General features: G+C 49.1%; 1 protein-coding gene across 1 annotated transcript in view; it reads left to right on the top strand.

Annotated features, from left to right (window-relative positions):
- The first annotated feature begins 9,400 nt into the window (after window positions 1–9,400).
- The window catches only part of LTBP3 (latent transforming growth factor beta binding protein 3), a 41,437-nt gene continuing 29,659 nt past the window's right edge, over window positions 9,401–21,178 (top strand). Inside the window, exons 1-3 of the mRNA XM_081892218.1 lie at window positions 9,401–9,596; window positions 18,782–19,084; window positions 20,608–20,822. Coding sequence (XP_081748344.1) covers window positions 9,533–9,596; window positions 18,782–19,084; window positions 20,608–20,822 — 582 coding nt within the window. The 5' untranslated portion in view covers window positions 9,401–9,532. The remainder of the gene's footprint in view (window positions 9,597–18,781; window positions 19,085–20,607; window positions 20,823–21,178) is intronic.

Here is a 21,178-nt window from a genome sequence, read left to right as displayed (position 1 = left end):
CATTCAAATAGTGCATGTGTGCGCAAGTGTGTGCCGTGTCATGTGATCAATTATGCGGGGTGGGGCTTACCTGCCCCCCCCCCATATTTTATCCAAGTTGGCACCCCTGCCCCCAGACCTCTCTTTCCTATATATATAATCATACATATGCACATTCGGTCAGGCACACATGCATATATCAAAAATACATGAGTTAGCATGACTGAAAGTTTCCCCAATGTGAGAAGCACCTTGTGCTCCAGCATTTATTGCTTACAGAGGCTACTTTTCTCCATAGCAGAGGAAAGGGCACTCTGCATGTAATCGAAAGCATTTTAATAAATATATTCTATTGCAGGACATGTCTTGCAGGTTGAAATGTGCCGCTGAAAGCAAGTCCTTGGGCCAAACTCAGCTGCTTGGAGTGGAAGCTGCTTTCTACATACCTGCTCTGACAGAGAGCAGCAACTCTCCAGAAGGAAATCGATCCCACCATCACCATCACCATCACCATCACTATCAAGGGATTGAACCTGGGACCTTCTGAATGCAAAGCAGGTGCTTTGCCACTGAACTCCCAAGGAGATATTAATAAACGCAGCAATATTTGTCTGTGGGTAGCAGTGGCGGCCGTGTCCCAGTCTATGACTATAAATGAGTGACCTCGCTTCCTGGAGGGAACTTGTAAGTGGCCGCTGAAGGTTTGTTTGTGGTCCTCCTGGGAGGGGCACGACACCTCTGTCAGTTCCCTTCCCTTGCCATCTTGAGAGGGAAGAAGCACAAAGTGCTCCTGCCAGCCTTTCAGAGCCCTCCAGCTCCCCTGCCCCTGCCCTCGCCCCTGCCCAGATCAAGATCCATCATCTACCATCCGCCACTGTCATCTGTTGGTGGGGCTAGGTCTGGCCTTCTAGAGGCCGCAGGAAGGGCAGCATGTTCTGTGTAGATTCATTTCAATATTTAGCATGCGCTGCCTGCTGAATAAATGAAGGTGGCTGTAAGCATGGGGCGGGGGGGGGGGAGGTACTGACCTGGAGCCTCTGAGCATTGCATGTATGTAGCTGAGCCTGAAAATCCATGGGGGTGGAAAACCGAGACACTGAACACTTGCACCACTGTAGAGCTGGAGGCTGTCTTCTCCCTGCAAAAAGTGCAGTTTTCCAGTGGTAGAGCCCAGCTCAGTGGTACAGCCCAGCTCTGCATGCATACAGAGGCGCAGCAAGGTAAATTGGTACTCGGATGCGAATTTTTTTGTTGTCACCCCGCCCCCCCTGAAATTATTAAAAGAAGGAAAAATAAGATACTTGCATTAACAGTGTTATTTTCTGGTTTGTTTACATTGTGAGCATAAGCTCTTTAAACTCTTTCCCCCCAACTTTGAACTAGCTCCCCTCCAAAAGTTTAAAGCTAAACTGCTTGCCAATTATACAAAGATTGCAAAGAGGGGGGGACTGCACTAGAGGGGGAGAGGGGAGTCAGAGCGATCTTGCCCAGTCAGGGGCTTGCGCGGTAGTGGCAAATAGGTAACTCCGAAGCAAGGACCCTGGCCAAGGGTGCGTGCGCGCAGGACGGAGAGATTCCAAATGCAGCTGCCCAGAAAACTTAACAGACCCACTCACAAAATACAACGGGCTGACAACAGCATACACGATAGTAACAAAAACAATAGCAACTGTAGCCTCACTCCAGGAAAGGCACGCGAATGTAACAAAACAATGGTAGCAACAGTAGACTCACTGAAAGAAAGGCACAGGAACGTAACCAATTAAAAGTAGCAGCAGCTACACTCGCAGAAAGATGCACGGACGTAGCAGAATAAAAGTAGCAGGAAAGAGGCGTTTAAGATAAGAGGCTTGGGAATTAAATGCTTGAAAAGCAAGGAAAGCTAAGGGGGAGCGGTGGCGGACGGATCCGATTCCCGAGAGGATATGCGCCGGAGGGCGGTTTGCCGATCGCAGTTTTGGCGGCGTGATGGCAGCTAGCTGCCCCCCAAAAGATGGAGCCGGGAGCGGCCCGCTCTCTCCGCCCCCCCCTTCCTCCGCACCTGCACACATAAGACCCCACTTCAATCCTTTGCATCTCTAGCTGAGGCTCCAAATATGTTATGCACTTGATGGTTTTCCCCAATCTGCAAATTTCCAGAGGGAGTTCCAGTCCACCTGGAGGGAACCAGGATGGAGAAGCATGATGGGCGAAGCCAAAAAGGTGTCCTCTAGAGCAGAGCTTTCCAAACTGTGTGTCCTAATACATTAGTATGTCGGCTGCAGTGTGTAGCTGTGTTGGGCAGACGCTCCCCACACTCCTCCCAGGGCTGGAAAGAGGTTAGTTTAACCTCCAGTTGGCTAGTAAAACTGAATTACTGTGTCGCGAAATAAAGCATGTCCAAAAAGTGTGTCACCAACATGAAAAGTTTAGAAAGCTCCGCTCTTGATGCCGTTGGACTCCAAGTCCCAGCACCCCTAGCCACTGGCTAAGCTTGCTGGGGCTGATGGGACTTGTAGGCCAGCAACATTTTGAGGGCACCATATTGGCTAACTTTTGTATAGACAATATTTGTTTAGGTGTGCCGGTGGTACCAATCAGTATAAGGCAGCTTCCTATGTTCGGCTCTGAACCACAAAAGGAAGGAATTGCAAACCCCAACTGATCCCTGTTCTAAACTCAACCTGCTTTGAGCCAGGACTACTACTTTTCATTATTTTTAGACCATCCCTCATACCATATTGGCAGTGTGCAACAGCGTTTACAGAAGGGATAAAGTGCCCTGCCCTTGCTGGAACTCCTCCTTTCATGTGCACTCTCAACTCTAGCAAGTTATGATCGTGGTGAGAGTGCTTCTAAGCATGTGCAAAGCGTCTTTTCTTCAGCACTGGGTGTCCACATATACATGGGGCAAGGAGATTCCAGGTTTCTAAGATAGCCCTGCCGTCTCAGTGTAGAAATTAATCAGTGGATAGGGGAAGTGGAAATCTAGCCCCAGGTTCTGGGTAAGGGGGGTTATTTATAGGATGTAAAGTTGCCCCTGTTCCTCCTGAACACCAAAGGGATTCCTCTATTAGGATAGCCACTCACTGCATCACCGGGGGGGGGGGGAAGGATAAAAGAGGGTGCAGATTGCATCCCCTTTGCAAATACTAATTTACATGCATCGATGCACATTTAGAAACAATTTCTGTAATTTAAACAGAAATGCATCTCGTCATAGTGGGAAAGACTGTGACCAGGTAAGCTGTGTGGTGCCTGCCTCGTCTGCTGTCCAGTGTTGCTAACTGAGGATGGGCAACTTAAGAGTCATTGCCCACTTGCATAAAATCATAGAGCTGGAAGGGACCACGAGGATCATCTAGTCCAACCCCCTGCAATGCAGGAATCCTTCACCCAATGTGGGGCTTGAACCCATGGCCCTGAGACTAAGAGTCTCATGCTCCACCAATTGAGCTATCCCTAAGGGGATACCCGCTACTCTGGCTCCCCTTCTGAAGGTTCTTTATCTTTGATTTATTTAAAAAGTGGATCTTATCTTTATCTGTAAGCCACTTGGAGTCCCCGTCAGGAAAAAAATGTGGGGTATAAATATCACACACACACACACACACACACACACACACGTGTATTTGTACATGTATATGTATATAGGTTTGTACCAGACAGGATTTTATCTGGAAGCTATCTTCTGGCAGTGCCAGCCCTTCAGACAGAGAACTAAAGTATTTCTTGGTAGCCCCATATCTCACCCTGCTCAGGTGCCTCCTAGATGTCTCTGCCTAGGAGGTTCAATTTAGGAGGCCCACAGAATTCGACGGTAGTCCGAGAATCCTGCTCTCTTCTCTGGTTTGGAATAAGCAGCAGTCCTTCCAGTCCAGTACTGGGCATCTGCCACAGCACTGTCGAAGTAGTGTTGCCTGCGTGTGCGGAGGAGCTCTCTTTGCACACACACACCCCTTTATTTGAAATGCTCCGAGGGCTTAAGCTATGCCCTTGCACACAGATTCCGTGGTGCTTTGAGGTCTCAAAGGTGATACCAGGTAGGCTGTTGTTGATTTTCTTTTTAATAGATGCAGTCACAATAGCGGTGTGGTGCACACTGTGTGCACGACCTACACTTAAAGCAAGCCAAGCAAACCCACCGTCTCGAGAATCCTGGTAACGGTTGTTCACCCATCACAGACCTCCCATTCCTGGCAGTTCCCGGGATTCTTGGGGGGGGGGAGGCGGTTTGGGGTTGGAAATGTGCTTCAAATGTGCTCTTCCACAGTTTCTCCGTATGAAACGTCTTCGGGATTATTTTCAAAGCAGTTGTGGTGGGGTTTTTTTTGGCACACTTCTTTTAAAAATAAGCTTCCCTTGTCTACCCCCAGGTATTAATTGGGCAAGGGGGAAAGAAACCACCACCTAAACACATGTGCCCATGCGCTCGTGCACACACACACGCAGGCAGCCATGGGGTGGAGTAGGGTGGGGGGGTAGGCTTCAATTGTCCTTCCGAGTTTTTCAGCTGTGCCTTTGCTCATTGTATGCAGGAAGCGCAGTTGGTCTTGGATCTTTGCACACACTGCGGGGACAACCCGTCCGCCCCCCCCCTTCTGCAACCTTGCCCCCTGCTCCCTAGGGGTGGGGGCAGGCCAGGCCAGGCCTCCTGGCACATTGAGATTTGCAGCATCCCTTCCCCCCCCGCCCCCCAGGAACACAAGGGAGTGTGTCTGAAAAGCACAGACACGCGCCTGCCTTGACCTCCCTAACCTCCATCTCCATAAAGCTGCAAGGCCCCCTTGCAGATGCCAGACAATGGGTCCCCCCCCCCTCCCCAGCGCAGCACCACCACCACCGAGGAGCTGTCTGCGGTTAACCCGTTAGGGTCCGGATCCGCGAGGAAAGGGAAGGAAGCCACTGCTGGAGTGGATAAAGAAGGGTGAGGTGTGAGACGTGCCTGGTTTAAAGGAAGCCTAAAGTTAAAAGGGCAGCGAGTCAAGTTGCGGCAGCTTCTGTGAGCAACTTGCCCCTCTGCAAAAAAAAAAAATGCCCTTTGAGGTTTCCTTCTCACACTGAACCTCAGTTTTCTGATTGGGGTATACCCAATACAGGCACAGCCCCTCTCTCAGGTTATGCCCCCTCTCCAGGCCTCATGAAGGTGCCCTTTTCTTCCACCCCATCAGCCTGCCTTCCTTCCTTCCTTCCTTCCTTCCTTCCTTCCTTCCTTCCTTCCTTCCTTCCTTCCTTCCTTCCTTCCTTCCTTCCTTTTTGCCTCCTCATTTCCCCTGCTTTTGAACATGCCTCCCCCCCCTTTTGTGTAGTCTCTGAACAACTGGAAGCGGAAGTAGTTTATTGGATAATAATAATTATCATTATTTTTAAAGAAAACTCTTCTCCTGGTTGTGTGGCTTGAGGATAAGAAGCTGGGGGGGGGGCAGAGTGCCTTCTGCTCTGTGTCTGTGTGTAGCACACTAATGTCAGAAAGTAATTGCTTTCACTTGCTTTCTGGAACAGTAGGTCTATTGTTCTGTTGTACAGTACTTAAAAACAAACGAACCATACCTCTCTGCATACTTATTTAAGGGGAATCCCATCACACCCAGTGGTGTCTTCCTTTTGAGTAGGGCTGGATAGGACAAGGGAATTGGAGAAAGCTATGATGAAAATTTAAACAGGGCAGTCTTTAAGTCAGATTATCAAGCCAGGACACTTTTGTATTTGGCACAACTCATCAGGGTCCTGGCTATGTCCTCTGTTAACCGTCCTGTGTGGCACCTTTCAAGAAATTCAGACTGCAATTCTGTACATACTTAACAGGGAATAAATCCCCATGGAGTTCAGTGGGGCTTACTTCTGAATAATGTACAGCTTCTTTGGCATGAACCCACATTAGAAATTGTGATAGCCGAGACCCCCTTCTGAAACAAAGTAAGGCACTTTGGTGCTAAATATTAATTGAGCTGCAATGATTGCTGCTGTTATAAACTGTTTAGCGATCTGTTGTTGTTTTAATGGATTGTGGTTTTCTAAAATAAATTACTAAAACTGCAGTGTTTAAGTGTCCACTGTTTCTTCACAAAGAGAGAACCAGGATTTGGCCACCCCCACCATGACTTCTTAGTAAGCCCTACCGATTCAAGGGGGCACCAGATACCACTGGGCTTATTGGTGTTTCGTAATATTTGGATGTATTTACAAATATACAGAAAATATTGTGCTTACCTTAAGGTTCATGGTGTTACAGAGTCACCTGCTCTCTAGGGCAGATGACCCCAACCTGGTACCCTCCAGATGTTTTGAACATACACCTCTTTCTCACAATGGCTTCTAATATCCTTGACCTTTGTCTATACAGTACCAGCTAGGGTTGATGGGAGTTGTAGACTTCCCAGGTTGGGGGAGGCTGCTCTAGGGAGAGGAAACTAGCTCCCCACCCCAGCTACTAAGATGTAACTTAGTTTATGGAGCTCAAACAGCTTCCAACCTCTCTCCCTGTCTAGCCTGTAGTAGTCTCACTCAAGCTGCAGTCTGGAGAGGAAAGTTTGCTCCTTTCCCAAAACATCTCTCGCCTCTTAGGGGAGATTCCAGCTATTTCTGAGTCATTTTGCAGAGGAACTCAGGGCCCATCCACATCCCAGCTTAATGTGGACCCCCTCCATCCTTTTTTAATTCCCAATTGTCCATATAACTGGCACTGGAGACAGCTGCTGTCTCCAACTTTTTCCTGCTAATTCCGGAGTTTTCCCATCCTTGGAAAATCCAAAAATGAAATCTGCTCCACTTTAAAAGTGCTCCTACTAGTTTTCCGTGGGTGCCCTTGTTCCCCCCCTTTTTAAGTGGGTGTTTTTCAGGTAGTGCAGATTATGCAGAGTTGCTTGAAACAGCAAACAGTGGAAAAGGGAGAATGGACATGGAAACTTTGGTTAAAATCTCATCCAAATATAAACTGCTCAGGGATGGGCTGCCAGTGGACAAACTGAGATTATGCAAAGTGTGGATTTTGTGGGCAGGTTTGGATGGGCCTTTGGTCATGTTACTAAGAAGCAGCCCAAAAGAGCCAAGAGTCTTGAGGCATGCACCTGATGTTGGTCAACAAACGCTTAAAAATTAAATGACTTAGTCTTTCAAGATGCCAGAAGATTTTTGTTGTTTGTTAGTTCTTGAAGAAGCAGGAGACCTTTGGAGGGTAGCAGGTGGTAGAGCTGAATAAATTGCATTCACAGCCAGAGATGCATTAGGCTATCAGATTGGAGACAGACGCCCATGGAGGCACTGAGCAATGCGCTTACTTGTGAGTCATCTTCACCACTTGACTTGGTTGACCCTATTTAAACTGGAACAATGAGGACATTGAAAGGCACCTACACACATACTTTCATATACAGTGGTACCTCTGGTTATGTACTTAATTCACTTTAAGCACCACTTTAGCTAATGGGGCCTCCCACTGCTGTCGTGCCACCGCCAAGCGATTTATGTTCTCATCCTGAAGCAAAGTTCTTAACCCGAGGTACTATTTATGGGTTAGCAGAGTCTGTAACCTGAAGTATATGTAACCTGAAGTGTATGTAACCTGAGGTACCACTGTACTTAAGAGTGGTTCCCTAACCATGCTGCCCAAAATGGTGGCATACAGGGATCAGCAATGGTCTCTTTCCCCAAGTTATCAACCTCTCTTTTGTGACTGGGCCTAAGACTTCAATCAGGCCATAGACCTATCTAGGCCAACATGATGTTCTCTCAGTGATTAACCAAATGTGAGAAGCCCACAAGCAGCATGGGAGCGTCATGGTACTCTCATGTTCTCTAGCCTATGGTATTCAGAGGCAGGTTGCTTCTGATCCCATTGGTAACCTTCTCTATTCCATGATTTTGTCCAATCCCCTTCAAAAGCCATCCAAGATGGTGGCCATCACAACTTCTTGGGGCAGGAACTTCTGTATTTCATCTAGGTGCTGGCTGTTTCCAGGGCACCTGTTCACACACAAAAAAAGAGAGAGAAAAGACTCATTCTATCCAAGAGTCATGAAAAATTAAATTAAGCCCTCCCCCCCAAAAAAAACCATTCCTAAACTGAATGAGCCTTGAGGAAGAAGACATTCTGTGAAGCTTCTTCCACAACATCTGCTGTCAAAACTTTCTGGAAAAAACCGAAGGCATTTTTGTTTCCAGAAAACTTTTCCAGGTAGATAAGGTCTCATTCTTAGGTGTTCGTTTTCTCTTGTTTTTAGACCTCCATATAGCAGTTAAAAATAATGTTTTAAATATTATTTATTCATTGTTTGCTTGTTTGTTTTCATTTACATTGCACCTTTTCTCCAAGGAACTCAAGGTGGTGTAGATGGTTCTCTCCCTTCCTCATTTAATCCCCACAGGAACCCTGTGAGGTAGGTCAGGCTGAGAGATGGTGGCTGGCCCGAGGTCACTCAGTCAGCTGGCTGGGGCTGATGGGAGCTGTGGTCCAAAACGCCCAGAGGGCACCAAGTTGGAGAATGCTGCTCTAACCACTAAACCACGCTGGTAGAATGCCTTCACTGTTTTACGACATTTTAGTTGCTTTTTATGGTATGTTTGCTAATCAGCTTGAGAAAAACCGACCTGCAAAAGGCGACTCTCAAACAAATGGATAAAATGAAAGACGGTGCCGGATGACTGCCTTCACTTCCAGATGAAATCAGCCCACCCTGCTGCGTCTGGGGACCCTCTTGCGTAGTCTGTGGAACAGGGCTCTGGACTTCTGCCACAGTCGCGGGTTCGATCCCCAACGCCGGCCACCTGCATATTCCTGCAAGGGGTTGGACTAGATGACTCTCGGAGTCCCTTCCAACTCCACAATTCTACGAGTTCATGGATCCTACGATTCTGTAGAAGTCCTATGCTGGCTCCGTCGCCAACCTGCCCTCCTCCTCCTCCTCCTCCTCCTCTGATGTTCCTTCCTTCCTTCCCTCTCTTTCCCGCGCCCCCTGTCGGCCCGTCCCGTCGCGGTTCCCTTCTCCGGCCGGGACCCGCCTCTCCTCTCTTCTCCTGCCGCCGGCTCCGCGTCTCTTGGCGGCGCTCCCAGATTCCTGCCCCCGGCCGGAGATTGGCTGCGAGGCGAGCGGAGCGGGCCCGTCGGGGCGCGCGTTGCTCTCCAGCCTTGGCAGCGGCGGCCGGGAAGGCGAGCCGCCTCCGCTCCGCTTCGCCCCTCCTCTCCTCCTCCTCCTCCTGCTGCTGCTCCTGGGCTCGCCTCCCCTCCGCTCCAGCGGCTCCCTCGGCCGCCTCGCGCGCAGCTTTCCGCGGGGCGCCCCGTAGGGGCCAGGCGAGAGGCGCGCCGCGCTCCTCCGCGCCGGGCTTGGCCTGCGGGCCGCGGGATGCCAAGATGCCCTGGCGGGGGCTCGCCGTGCTGTGGCTGCTGGCGCTGGGCTGGCCGGGCGCCGCCGACGCCGCTTCTGCCGCCGCTTCTGCCGCCGCCGCCTCGTCGTCGGCGGGCCCCTCGGAGCGGACGGCGCTGGCGCGGGAGCGCTTCAAGGTGGTCTTCGCCCCGCTCATCTGCAAGCGGACGTGCCTGAAGGGCCAGTGCCGCGACAGCTGCAAGCCGGGCAGCAACATGACCCTCATCGGAGAGAACGGGCACTCCATGGACACGCTCACGGGCTCCGGCTTCCGCGTGGGTGAGATGGGCCAACTCTTCTCCCCCCACCCCAAGCAGGGCGGGAGAGGGGCCAGGGAAAGGCTGGGGGGGGGGCCCTTGTGGAGTTGTTGTTCCGGAGTAAGTCACCCACTTGCAAATGAAGGGTTAACGCTCCCTCCGCCGAACCCCTTCATTTGCCCCAGATGTTGCTCAGGCGAAGCAGACATCCCCTCCTTTGCAGAAGTGCGTTCCTGGAGCTGCTCACTGGGCTCTGATTCTCTCTGGTCAATCCCAGTCCAGGAGGCAACTCACCCCTAGTGTCAGAATCCAAGCCCAAGTTAAGCCGGGAAAGTGGGTTGGTGGCATATTCAGGCAAGCTGGATGCTTTCCCCAAGAAGAGATGCACTTCCTAGGGTTTGTTTTTCAACATCGAGGCCAAAAGGCCTTGCCCACTTGAGGACACTTAACTTTTACGCACTTTTCCAGATAGCATCTAGCAACACACATACACACACCACTGCCCTTGCCCCTCCCTCTCTCTGTTCTCTCTCTCTCTCTCTCTCTCCCCCGCCACCCCATTCTTTCCTCAACTGCTTTTGGCTGGTGGAAAACCTTACCTCATGTCCCAGCCCATCTCTGGGGCCCTGGCTGCCTCAGAGTTGTTGCAGCAGCAGCAGCAGCAGATCAGAACCGTTAGCCAAGCAAATACACATGCAGATCCAGAGGCTGCCTCGCCAAGACAAACGTGCTTGAAGAGGCTATGAAAACACTTGCTAGGTAGGGATAAACAGGAGCCCAAATGGCCTAGATAGGATTTAGGTTTTGGCCCAGGGTCTCTAATGTTTATTGCCCAGAATTTGTTTTCTGTGTGCCAGTCGGAGGTGGCACACAGGGCTGCTTTAAAACGGTGGGCCACAACAAACGCTCTTTAGAAATTAAGCTGACTGCGGAGAAGGCAGGACAAGTCAGCAACTGAGCTACACAGAACTCTGCCGCTTTCAGGCCAGGATTTGGGGCAGCGGGACTTGCTGCAACCTAGGAAGAGTCCTGCTTGATACTACAATTTATATAGCTGCTCCATAACTCAAACTCGTGGGTGGCCCATGAGGAGCAGGAGGAGAAAGGAACCACAATTAAGGCACAACATGAAACAATTGATATACCGGCTTTTTTTAAGTACGAGGGCCAGGTTGTAAATGGTCAGGGCTAAGTCCCATTTATTCACGGTGGCCAACCGAGATGCTCGAAGGTGAGTCCGCAAGCAGGACATGGGTGCAACAGCAACACTCTCCCCATTTGTAATTCCCAGAACTGGTGTTCAGAGGAGAGGGCTTTGCCTCAAGCGGTGGAGGTGGAACAGAACCATTTGGGCCATTGTAGCCACCAATAGACTGATCCTCCATGAATTTGTCTAATTCTCTTCTAAAGCCCTCCAAGTTGGTGACCCTAACTGCCTCTTGTCGGAGTGGATACCATAGATTTAACTGTGTGCTGTGTGATGATATACTTTCCTTTTGTCTGTCCTTAATCTTCCAACATTCACCTTCCTTGTTCGGCTCCTGAGTTCTAGTATTACAGTATATGAGAGAGAGAGAGAGAGAGAGTGATGGGTCTGTAAATGGCTGTTAGGCATGATGTGATAAGAATTTTAAACAACAATGACAAGTGAGGCCTGCAGCAAAGTGTTGCAGCATGCACCTTTCCAGGGTTCCCACTGTGCTTCCTCTTCTAGAATATTCCTTTTCATCTGCCTGCTTTCCTGGATTTTTGTTTCCTTCATGCCCCCTCCTCAAAACCGTCCATCATTCCACGACCACTACGATTTTTCCTTTTCATCCTTTTGCAAACTTTACATACTTAATGGTAGTTTTTGATGACACAGACACCCTGAAATTGGCAAGCCGATAACACCAGAACACCACCACCAGCCTCATAATTTGTCTAGCCCTATTTTGAAGTGGATAAGCTGGTGGCACTTGGGCAAAGAAGGAGAAATCATAAGGCAGGGGAATTGGCACCCAGGTGAATGGTTCAGTGACAGAGCACCTGCTTTGCATGCAGAAGGTTCGATCTCTTGCAAAGGGTCAAGTAGGAAGCGTTGGGGAAGACCTTTCTCTGCCCAAGAACCTGGAGAGCTGCTGCTAGTCAGAGCAGACAATACTGGCTTCCTAGGCATTTTCAGTCTGAGGGTTTAAGCACCAGGATCTGTTTCTACCCCTGGCATTCAAGTTGGCATGTGTGGTTTCAAGCCGCCACGAGTCCCTGAACTTCTCTTTATGCAAACCATAGGAGCCAACTCCTAGGGACTGAGGTCTCTTTGCCCCCCATAAAATATTTTAGGGGGGCGCCCCACCCCCTTCCCAAAGTTGATGGGCACTGCCATTCCTAAGCAGGCTGGCTTTGCTCACAGCAGCCTTCTCTCTTGCTGCAAAGATTTCTTTACCAGCTGGACTGGTATCTGACTGCCAAAATTCTCCCCCCCCCCTTTAAAATCGCCTAGGGCGAAAAGCAGGGTCTCTTGGAGAGGACTCTCCTTGGCAAGCGTAATCTTTGTTCAGGAGTGGAAGAGGGGAGCGGTGGAAGGGAACGTCCTCAGCTAATGGAATCCAGAGGTGGAAACTTTGGCCTGTGAGCCCGTCTCGCTAGCCAAGAGCTGGAGAGGTGGGGCCTCTGGGAGTATGCAGAGAGCGAGGGCTCCGAATCAATCCAAGTTCTGGTCTGGTCTGGTCTAGCCCAGAAGCGGCACCCCCTCTTCCCCCTTCTACATTCTGAACCTTCCCTCCTTCCCTTCATCCTGAGCATTTTGGATTTGGAGTCCTGTTTCCTTCCTAGATCGCCTTCCCACCACCCCCATGTTTTGTTTTTCTTCGCACAAAGGCTCAAGATACCCAATATGAGCCAAAAACTGCGGCGTTTGTTGACTTTCTGCAGCTTGGGAAGGAGGCTGGCCAGCGTGGGAAGGAGTCTTCCTGGCTTGGTTGATTACTCTCTGCAGAGGGGTCCCTCCCTATAACCTCTCCAGTCTGGGATACCCAAACTTTTGGGACAGCCAAATCCCCAGGAGGCATTGCCTTAGCTAGGACCGCACATTCTTTAAAAGGCTAGATAAGTATTTCAGAGCTTTTCCTGACCCTTTCAAATTTCATTACAGTATCTTAGGGCACCTGCTTTGTGTGCAGAAGGTGCAGTATTTGGTTCTGGCATCACCGGGTAGGGCTGGGAAAAGGCTTCCTGTCCAAAACTCTAGAGAGATGCTGCCAGTCAGAGTGGACAAGACTGAACCAGATGGTCTGATGGTCTGACTCTGTATATGGCAACTTCCAGTATGGCTAATATAGGCCATGGACTCAGACCTCACTAGGTAGTTTTAAGAGCATTCAGTCGACCCACATTTTCCAGGACTGAGTCCCGTATTTGCAGAACTCAGAAGCTCACAGCTAAATGTGTTAACCAATTCCAGTGAGAAATATTGTGTCTAAGCTGAAACTGGGAAATGTGGAGTCTCTTTATTGGGTGGGGGGGGGGTGTCCTGGATTTGGAATAGCTATTACTATTACAGTGGTACCTCGGGTTACAAACACTTCAGGTTACAGACTCCGCTAACCCAGAAGTAATACCTCAGGTTAAGAACTTTACCTCAGGATAAGAACAGAAATCGTGCGGCGGCGGCGTGAGGCCCCATTAGCTAAAGTGGTACCTCAGGTTAAGAACGGTTTCAGTTTAAGAATGGACCTCCAAAATGAATTAAGTTCATAACCAGAGGTACCACTGTGTTGTTGTTGTTGTTGTTAATTTACCTGCCCTTCACCAGCAGGTCCCAGAGCAGGAAACTTAAAATTATAAACACTTGAAATAGATCCTAATCACTGGAATAGATTGGGTTCTGAAAACATACATCTCAGGTGCCAAAGGCAGAGGTTAAGAGGTGTGCCTTTCCACCTAGGGGAGTCCCTCCCTCCCCTTGCAAGGCGGGTGCTGTCCTGCTGAGCTTCAGCCCTTCCCAAAAACAGGCCTGTGTCGTTTTTGCTCTCCTGGGGTACAAGGCAGCTTCCTCTGTCTCTGTGTCTGTGTCTCTCTTTCTCATTCTTGTCTCTTTGTTGCTGCTGTATAGCCAGCTCCCTCTCCTGACTGCTCTCCCCTTTTCCTTCTCCCCAATCATAACCTGCCATATCCTGAAGGTGGGGGGTGCCTTGGCACATTCCCAGAGCGTGGGCAGGGGCAAGCTAAGGCCACTTCGCATCCGTGGCCGGGTCAGCCTCTTGGAGGACTGGAGCCTCCCAGTTTCCCACTTCCGTTCCGCAGCTGCCTCCACACCATAAAGCTTTGTCATTTCACCATTGCCTTTGGCTGGGGCCTCCTTCTCCTGGGCCCAACCCCTTGTTTTCTCTCTGCCTCTGATATTGCTGCTCAATCACCTTTTCCTCCCAGGGACCGTGGGCAACTAGAACCCTGGTTATAGGGGCCTATGAGACGGGCAGATGAGGGGTTTCATGGGATGTGCTTTGTGGTGCATATACCCTCCAACATGTCCAGGCCCAAAACCAGGACATGCTCCTGGGCGAGTCACATGACCCACGTGGGATTACAGCCACGAAAACAGGGTTTTTTTGGGGTGAAATTGCTGCATTCAACATTGCCACCGTGCTCTCACGCAAGAAAACAGGATGTCCCGGTTTTCCCAGGATAGTTGAGGTGTATGCTATTGGAGACAGTGTGCTGCTGGGCATGTGCAGAGTGCCTCCACGTTCAAAGCTGTGGGGCTTGAGGGCAGATTTTCTAGACCTGTGGGTGTGGGTTGAAAGTGTATTTATTGAGTGCTTTTATATCCCACTTTTATTTTTTATCCAGGGAGCTTAAAGGGATGTACATAGTTCTTCCTTGCAGCGACCCTGTGAGATAGGTTAGGTTGTGAGCTGATGACTGGCCCAAGGTCATCCAGTGAGTGTCATGCCTTGAGCCCTGGTCTCTCAGGGCTCTGACCACTACACCACCACTAAGCTCCAACACCCCTCATTTCTTAGAAGCTGCTGCAACCGAGTGGTAGGTAGATGGACTGGCAGCCTGATTCTTTGTAAGGGAGCTTCCAATGTTCCTAACATCTGAGTATAGAAAGGAAAAAGTTCTTCTCTCTCTTTAGGACTAATGGGAGGTGTCAAAAATTTAGATTCAGTTAGCTGTGGGAAGCATTTTTATTTTGTTTGTCCAGTTTGTGTTTTATATGGCATTCCCTGTTAAGGTTGCTGCTTAACTAAATAATGTTTGGAAGGTCAGGTTGTGAAAAAAAGAAAAAGCCATTTTAGTTCATTTTCAGCAATTGCTGTGTGTTTGTAGCTATGTTTGATGGGGCCAACACAGGTAACCAGGCGGGGGAAAGCTGCATTATAGGTGTGGGTGTGTGTCTACACACACACACACTCAATTTCACCTGAAATGAGTGTAAAGTTTTTATTTGTGTAGGAAATATGCAGAAATGTAAGATGGGTAACACCTGACTTGACCACAGTACAGTGGTACCTCTGGTTATGTACTTAATTCGTTCTGGAGGTCTGTTCTTAACCTGAAACTGTTCTTAACCTGAAGCACCACTTTAGCTAATGGGGCCTCCTGCTGCTGCCACGTGGCGGCCGCATGATTTCTGTTCTCATCCTGAAGCAAAGTTCTTAACCCAAGGTACTATTTATGGGTTAGCAGAGTTTGTAATCTGAAGTGTATGTAACCTGAAGCGTATGTAACCCGAGGTAGCACTGTACCTGTGAAAGGGTCGCAGGTTTGATCTCTGGCATCACCAGGTAAGACTGGGAATGTGCCCCGTCTATAACCCTGGGGAATTTTTGCCAGTCAGTGCTTGAAATACCAAGCTCAATAGACCAATGACTCACAAGGCAGCTCCTTTCATTTTCCAGTGAAAAGAGTTTTGATATTTGATATGAAACTTCCTGAAAGTCTGGGTTTGCCTAATCTGGGGTGTGTTCAGACTCCCTCCTCTCCCCATTTTACACAATACTGGCTTTGTGGCTGTTTCCAGAACTTCAGAAGAAATGTCAGAATTCCCAGGTTTGACTCTAGGCCCACACTTTGTAAATTGCACACATATGCGGCTTCTCCTGATTTTATGGGATGCTATTGTATTGTTGTAGACATTCAGCAGACAATCCAGCTTCTGAGTCAAGGAGTTACTCATGTTTATATATCCCAACCTGTCCTGTTTTCCCCTTTGGGGCTTCTCCAGCCCAGGTTTCCCCCCCTATTTTGAGAACTTCCTTGTGGCTTGTGCCCCCACAGTCCCTGAATTCTTGGCTATGCTGCCTGGGGGTGATGGGGGTTGGAGTCCAACAACATCTGGAGGGCCACAGGGTTATTATATTTTTAGATATGCTGTAAGCCGCCCAAAGTGGTTGGGGAAACCCAGCCAGATGGGTGGGGTAATCATCATCACCATCATCATCTTGCTAGATCAGTCCAGTGGCCAATAATGTAGCATCCTGTTCTTACAGTGGCTAACCAGGGCATAGACTCACAGAATTGGACCACAAGATGCTTGTGGGAAGCCTGAAAACAGGACCTGAGCTCAACAACAGCACACTCCTCCTGTGGCTTCCAGCAACTGGTCTTCAGAACCACCATTGCCTCTTTCTGTGGAGACGACACTAGTAGCCAGAAGTGGTGATAGCAGAGATATTAGAGTGGTATGCCTCAGAATACCAGTTGCTGACTTGCACACCTTTTGTTTGTTTGTTCGTATATTTTTAATTAAATTTGACCACTTTAATGTTAATAATACAAACACAAATGTGTTAAAGCTGTAGCATGGCAGAAAGTATGCTATGTTTGTTTGCTTTAAACAAACTAATAATAATAAATAAATAAATATGTGCACCCCACCCCCAAGACCACTCCATTGTAACTATCCAACCTCCCAAAATTTCAATACCTCTTGCGATGATGGTATGGCCCCTTTACATTTTAAGATTTTAAGATTTTAACTTAGTTTTGATTATTCAACCAGTGTACAACATGTTAAGATAATTGAATGACGCAAGGTAAAAAAATAACAATGGATCACTTGATATGGAATGATCCAAAATAGGAATTAAGGGTGGTTGTTTTCTTAGGACAGTGGGGTTTGTGTGTGCTGTGTCCTGTTAGCATTGCGGTGGATAGGAAATGCTCTGTGGGGTGGGGTAGGGGGACCCAAAACGGGGAGGTTGAGGAGAGTCAGTTGGTGGGAGAGTGAGAATTGTCTCCATTTTAATCTGAGGAATGTCGGAGGGTACAGACTCATCAATAGGGAGATTACGGTCCTGCTTAGCTCCTGCTTGAGGGCTGTCTGTCTGGCCGCTGTGAGATCCGGATGCTGTACAGTGGTACCTCGGGTTACATATGCTTCAGGTTACAGACTCCGCTAACCCAGAAATAGTGCTTCAGGTTAAGAACTTTGCTTCAGGATGAGAACAGAAATCGTGGTCTGGCGGCGCGGCAGCAGCGGGAGGCCCCATTAGCTAAAGTGGTGCTTCAGGTTAAGAACAGTTTCAGGTTAAGTACGGACCTCCAGAACGAATTAAGTACTTAACCCGAGGTACCACTGTAATAGATGGGCCTTACCCACCCATATTCTTATCTGCCTGACTTATATGTTATAGGAAGAAGGTCCAAAGGGCATGTACCACCACATTAAAGCCCCAGTTCCTACATTGTACAGAACATACTTCCTGGCAAAGTGATATCTGCAGGAGGCCAACTTTAGGCCACAGTGTGTGACAGGTTGGACTTAAGGCAGCCAAGGAATTTCCACACACCCTCCCCAAGGGGGATAAAAAACCGTCCCTCTCCGATCTTTCCCTGCTGGGTTGGCCCTTCCGTAGCTGGGCACCATGCCCTGCTCTTTTATTTGTTTTTGTGAATGGAGGGTGGCGTTTGGGCAGGACCAGCCTGCAGCTGCTGACTGTTGTCTGGGGATGAGTGTGTGTGCATTGGAGAGGGCATGTTTGCCAGCTTCCCGGCTGCTGACTCAGCACTCGGAATTCAAAGAGGCTGAAATGTTGTTCTCTCAATCCTGGTAGCTAGAAATGTCTTTCTCCCGGCTCTTTGTCCAAAGGTTTGTTTTCTGGGAAAGGGGGCACCCTGGGAGCTGGGGACTCATTCGATGAAGAAGTGGCAGACATGTTTTTAAAAATTACCGTATTTTTCGCTCTATAAGACGCACCAGACCACAAGACGCACCTAGATTTTGGAGGAGGAAAACAAGGAAAAAAATATTCTGAATCTCAGAAGCCAGAACAGCAAGAGGGATCGCTGTGCAGTGAAAGCAGCAATCCCTCTTGCTGTTCTGGCTTCTGGGATAGCTGTGCAGCCTGCATTCGCTCCATAAGACGCTCACACATTTCCCCTTTCTGTACTTTTTAGGAGGGAAAAAGTGAGTCTTATAGAGCAAAAAATACGGTAAGTTCCCGACAGGCACTTGTGCAACATAAAGCTGTACACATGCATAAACACACACCCTCCAGAGTAGAGTGTACCTTCCAACATTTATCCGATGATTTTTATTATTATTTGTACCTCACCAATTGGACTGGGTTGCCCCAGCTATTCTGGGCAGCTTCCAACATATTGTATTTTTCCGTGTATAAGACTATATTTCCCCCCAAATTTTTTAAGTTTAAAATTGGGGGTCTTCTTATACAAAGAATGTTGCAGGTATTTATTTCTTAATTTGGGGCTCATAAAATAGGGGTCGTCTTATACATGGGGGCATCTTATTCATGGAAAAATATATAATATAAAAACATAATTAAACATTTTAAAAACTTCCCTATACAGGGCTGCCTTCAGATGTCTTCTAAAGGTTGTATAGTTATCTCTTTGCTTCGGGGGGGGGGGGCAGCGGTCACATAACTCCATACCCTCCAACATTTATCCGATGAAAATAGGGACGTCCTAAGGAAAAGCGGGATATTCTAGGATCAAATTAAGCCTCTGCGGTCTCCTAACCTAACTACCCGGAAACCGGGATGGCTTCTGTAAATCCAGGACTGTCCTGGAAAATAGAAGGATCTGAAGTTGGAGATTTTACAGTTTGCCTGAACCATAGTCAGAGAGATTTAAACATGCAAAGTGAGGAAGTACCTCACCCATATTAAGCACTGTTTGAATTATCACAGGGTTTGATGCATCTCAAGTTAATGCTTCCCCTCTCTGTTTCTCTCTCCCCCCCCCACTCCCTGGCAGTGGTTTGCCCACTGCCCTGCATGAATGGTGGGCAGTGTACATCTGGGAACCATTGCTTGTGCCCTCCGGAGTTCACAGGGCGATTCTGCCAAGTGCCGGCCGGCCGCCAGAGCCAGAGCCAGCAGGCCCGACTGCCCGGTGAGGGCCTTGCCATGGAGACGGGCTCCAGCAAGCACGCCATTTACGCAGTCCAGCTCATCTCGGACGGCCATGGGGACACGGCCTCTGGGCCCGGCTCGAAAGGCACTATCAGCCACTCCACCTTCATGGTGCCTCTGGGCCCTGGACAACATTCATCCGAAGGTACCTGAGAAGGGGCATTTATGTGTGGGTAGGGATGGATTTTGCTTTGAGAAGGGCACTGGCCACCATGGGAGAATTGCAGGTAGTTAGGTTAGGAGACCACAGAGACTTAATTTGAACCCAACTGTGGGAACTTGTGTGTGAAATAAGATTCCTGAGCATGTGCAGAGTGCTTTTTTAAAGTCCCCTGGCATTGGTGCTTAACTTCTCAGTGGCAAGTTGCTGAGACTCAGCCCTGTCATGCGATCCACCCCAGCACCGCACAGCCCTTCCTCTAAATTCTACTGTTCATAGCTAAGAGACAGAAGCACTCTGCACGTGCTCAGAAGCACTTCTGTCTAGGTGGCGGCAGGCTCTGTGACTCAGTCCTGTTTACCTCTTGCCCAGCAACTGGAACTGGTAAGGTGTTAGATAAGCAAATGACAGAAAAGGGGTGACTCTGACCATGTTAAGAATGACCACATCCAGCTCCTACAACACTTGTGGCTAAAGGAGACGTCTGTGAGATCAGCTGACGGAATTTCCAAAGAGGCTTAAGCTCCATTACTGTTCTTTTCAGAAAAAGACCACAATTCTGAGGAATTTGCTGGGGTCACCATGTTAATATATATGTGACCTAAAAAGGTAAAGGAACCCTGACAGTTAAGTCCAGTCGCAGACGACTCTGGGGTTGCGGGGCTCATCTCACTTTACAGGCTGAGGGAGCTGGTGTTTGTCCGCAGAGTTTTTCCAGGTCATGTGGCCAGCATGACTAAGCCGCTTCTGGCGAAACCAGAGCAGCGCATGGAAACACTGTTTACCTTTCCGCCAGAGCGGTACCTATTTATCTACTTGCCCTTTGATGTGCTTTCGAACTGCTAGGTTGGCAGGAGCTGGGACTGAGCAACAGGAGCTCATCCCGTTGCGGGGATTTGAACCGCCTACCTTCCGATTGGCAAGCCCTAGGCTCAGTGGTTTAGACCACAGCACCACCCGCCTCCCATATGTGACCTAGGAGCTACCAAAATGGCAACTGCTTCCAGCAGCTGCCTTTCTTGCAGCCTAGTAAATAAACCCAGAAAAGTCACTAATAAAATAAACACAGAAAAGCCACGCAATATTTTTACTAGCCTGCTAGATGTCTGTGTTTCCATACTAATCGCAGAGGAGGCCATGCCCCCTCTGCTAGTGGTGACTGGTGCATTTTGGGATTGGTAGGGTGGGAGGCATGGAGGCAAACAGTAGGTGGCGCCAGAGCCAACGACAGGTGTAGGCAAATCATTTCACTTTTTGTCTCCTTCCTTCTGCTGAGTTCTAAGGAGACTAAAGAGGAGGAAGCTGACAGACAAGGCCGGGGATGATGGGAGTCGTAGTTCAGCAATGACTCGAGGGCCAAAAGTTCCCCATACCTGCATTACGCAAACACAAGAGCCTTTGGCCACTTGCCTCCGTACATGCCAGACTGCCCAACATTTTTGAGATTTCTCAGGGAGTGCTTGCAGGTCAGAGGGAATGGCCAGGTAGCTCACCTTTTTGCCCTCTAGTTCAGGTGCACCAGCCGCTGGTCAATGTCCGGGTACATCACCCCCCAGACGCCTCAGTGCAAGTCCACCGGATCGACAGCCTCAGCTCGGAGGGAAGTGGGCCAGGCAGCCAGCAACACCTGATCCAGCACCCTGCTCCCAAGCCCGCTTATACCAGGCCCCCCACCCAGAAGCCCCTCGGACGGTGCTTTCAGGAAACGATGCCTAAACAGTCGGTGAGTGGAGTGGTCTTCTGACAATTCTGATGCATAGGAATGGCACCCAAGCAGAGAGACACAGTTAATTTTGCAAGGATATGAAGGGAGAGGAGATTTTTTTACCTCACGAGCACTTAAATCTGGATACCATTCCTTAAAACTAATCAGCAGGATGTTTCAGCGGACAAAAGGAGGTGATTTTAAATCCGCATATAATTCTCTAATGAGATTTGCTTTGCCACAGAATGTGATGGTTGCCCATCAGCCCAGACCAGACGTTCTCAAACTTGATTCCTTGGATGGGCCAACTTGGGGGGGTGGGGGGAGGATGGACCCAGAGGGTCTTGGCCAGAATTTTTTTTGTTTGTTCTACA

Source organism: Podarcis melisellensis, assembly GCF_964234715.1.
Source record: "Podarcis melisellensis genome assembly, chromosome: 16".
NCBI classification, from domain to species: Eukaryota; Metazoa; Chordata; class Lepidosauria; order Squamata; family Lacertidae; genus Podarcis; species Podarcis melisellensis.
The sequence above is the reverse complement of the archived record's forward strand: the minus strand, read 5'-3'. Positions and strand labels throughout refer to the sequence as shown.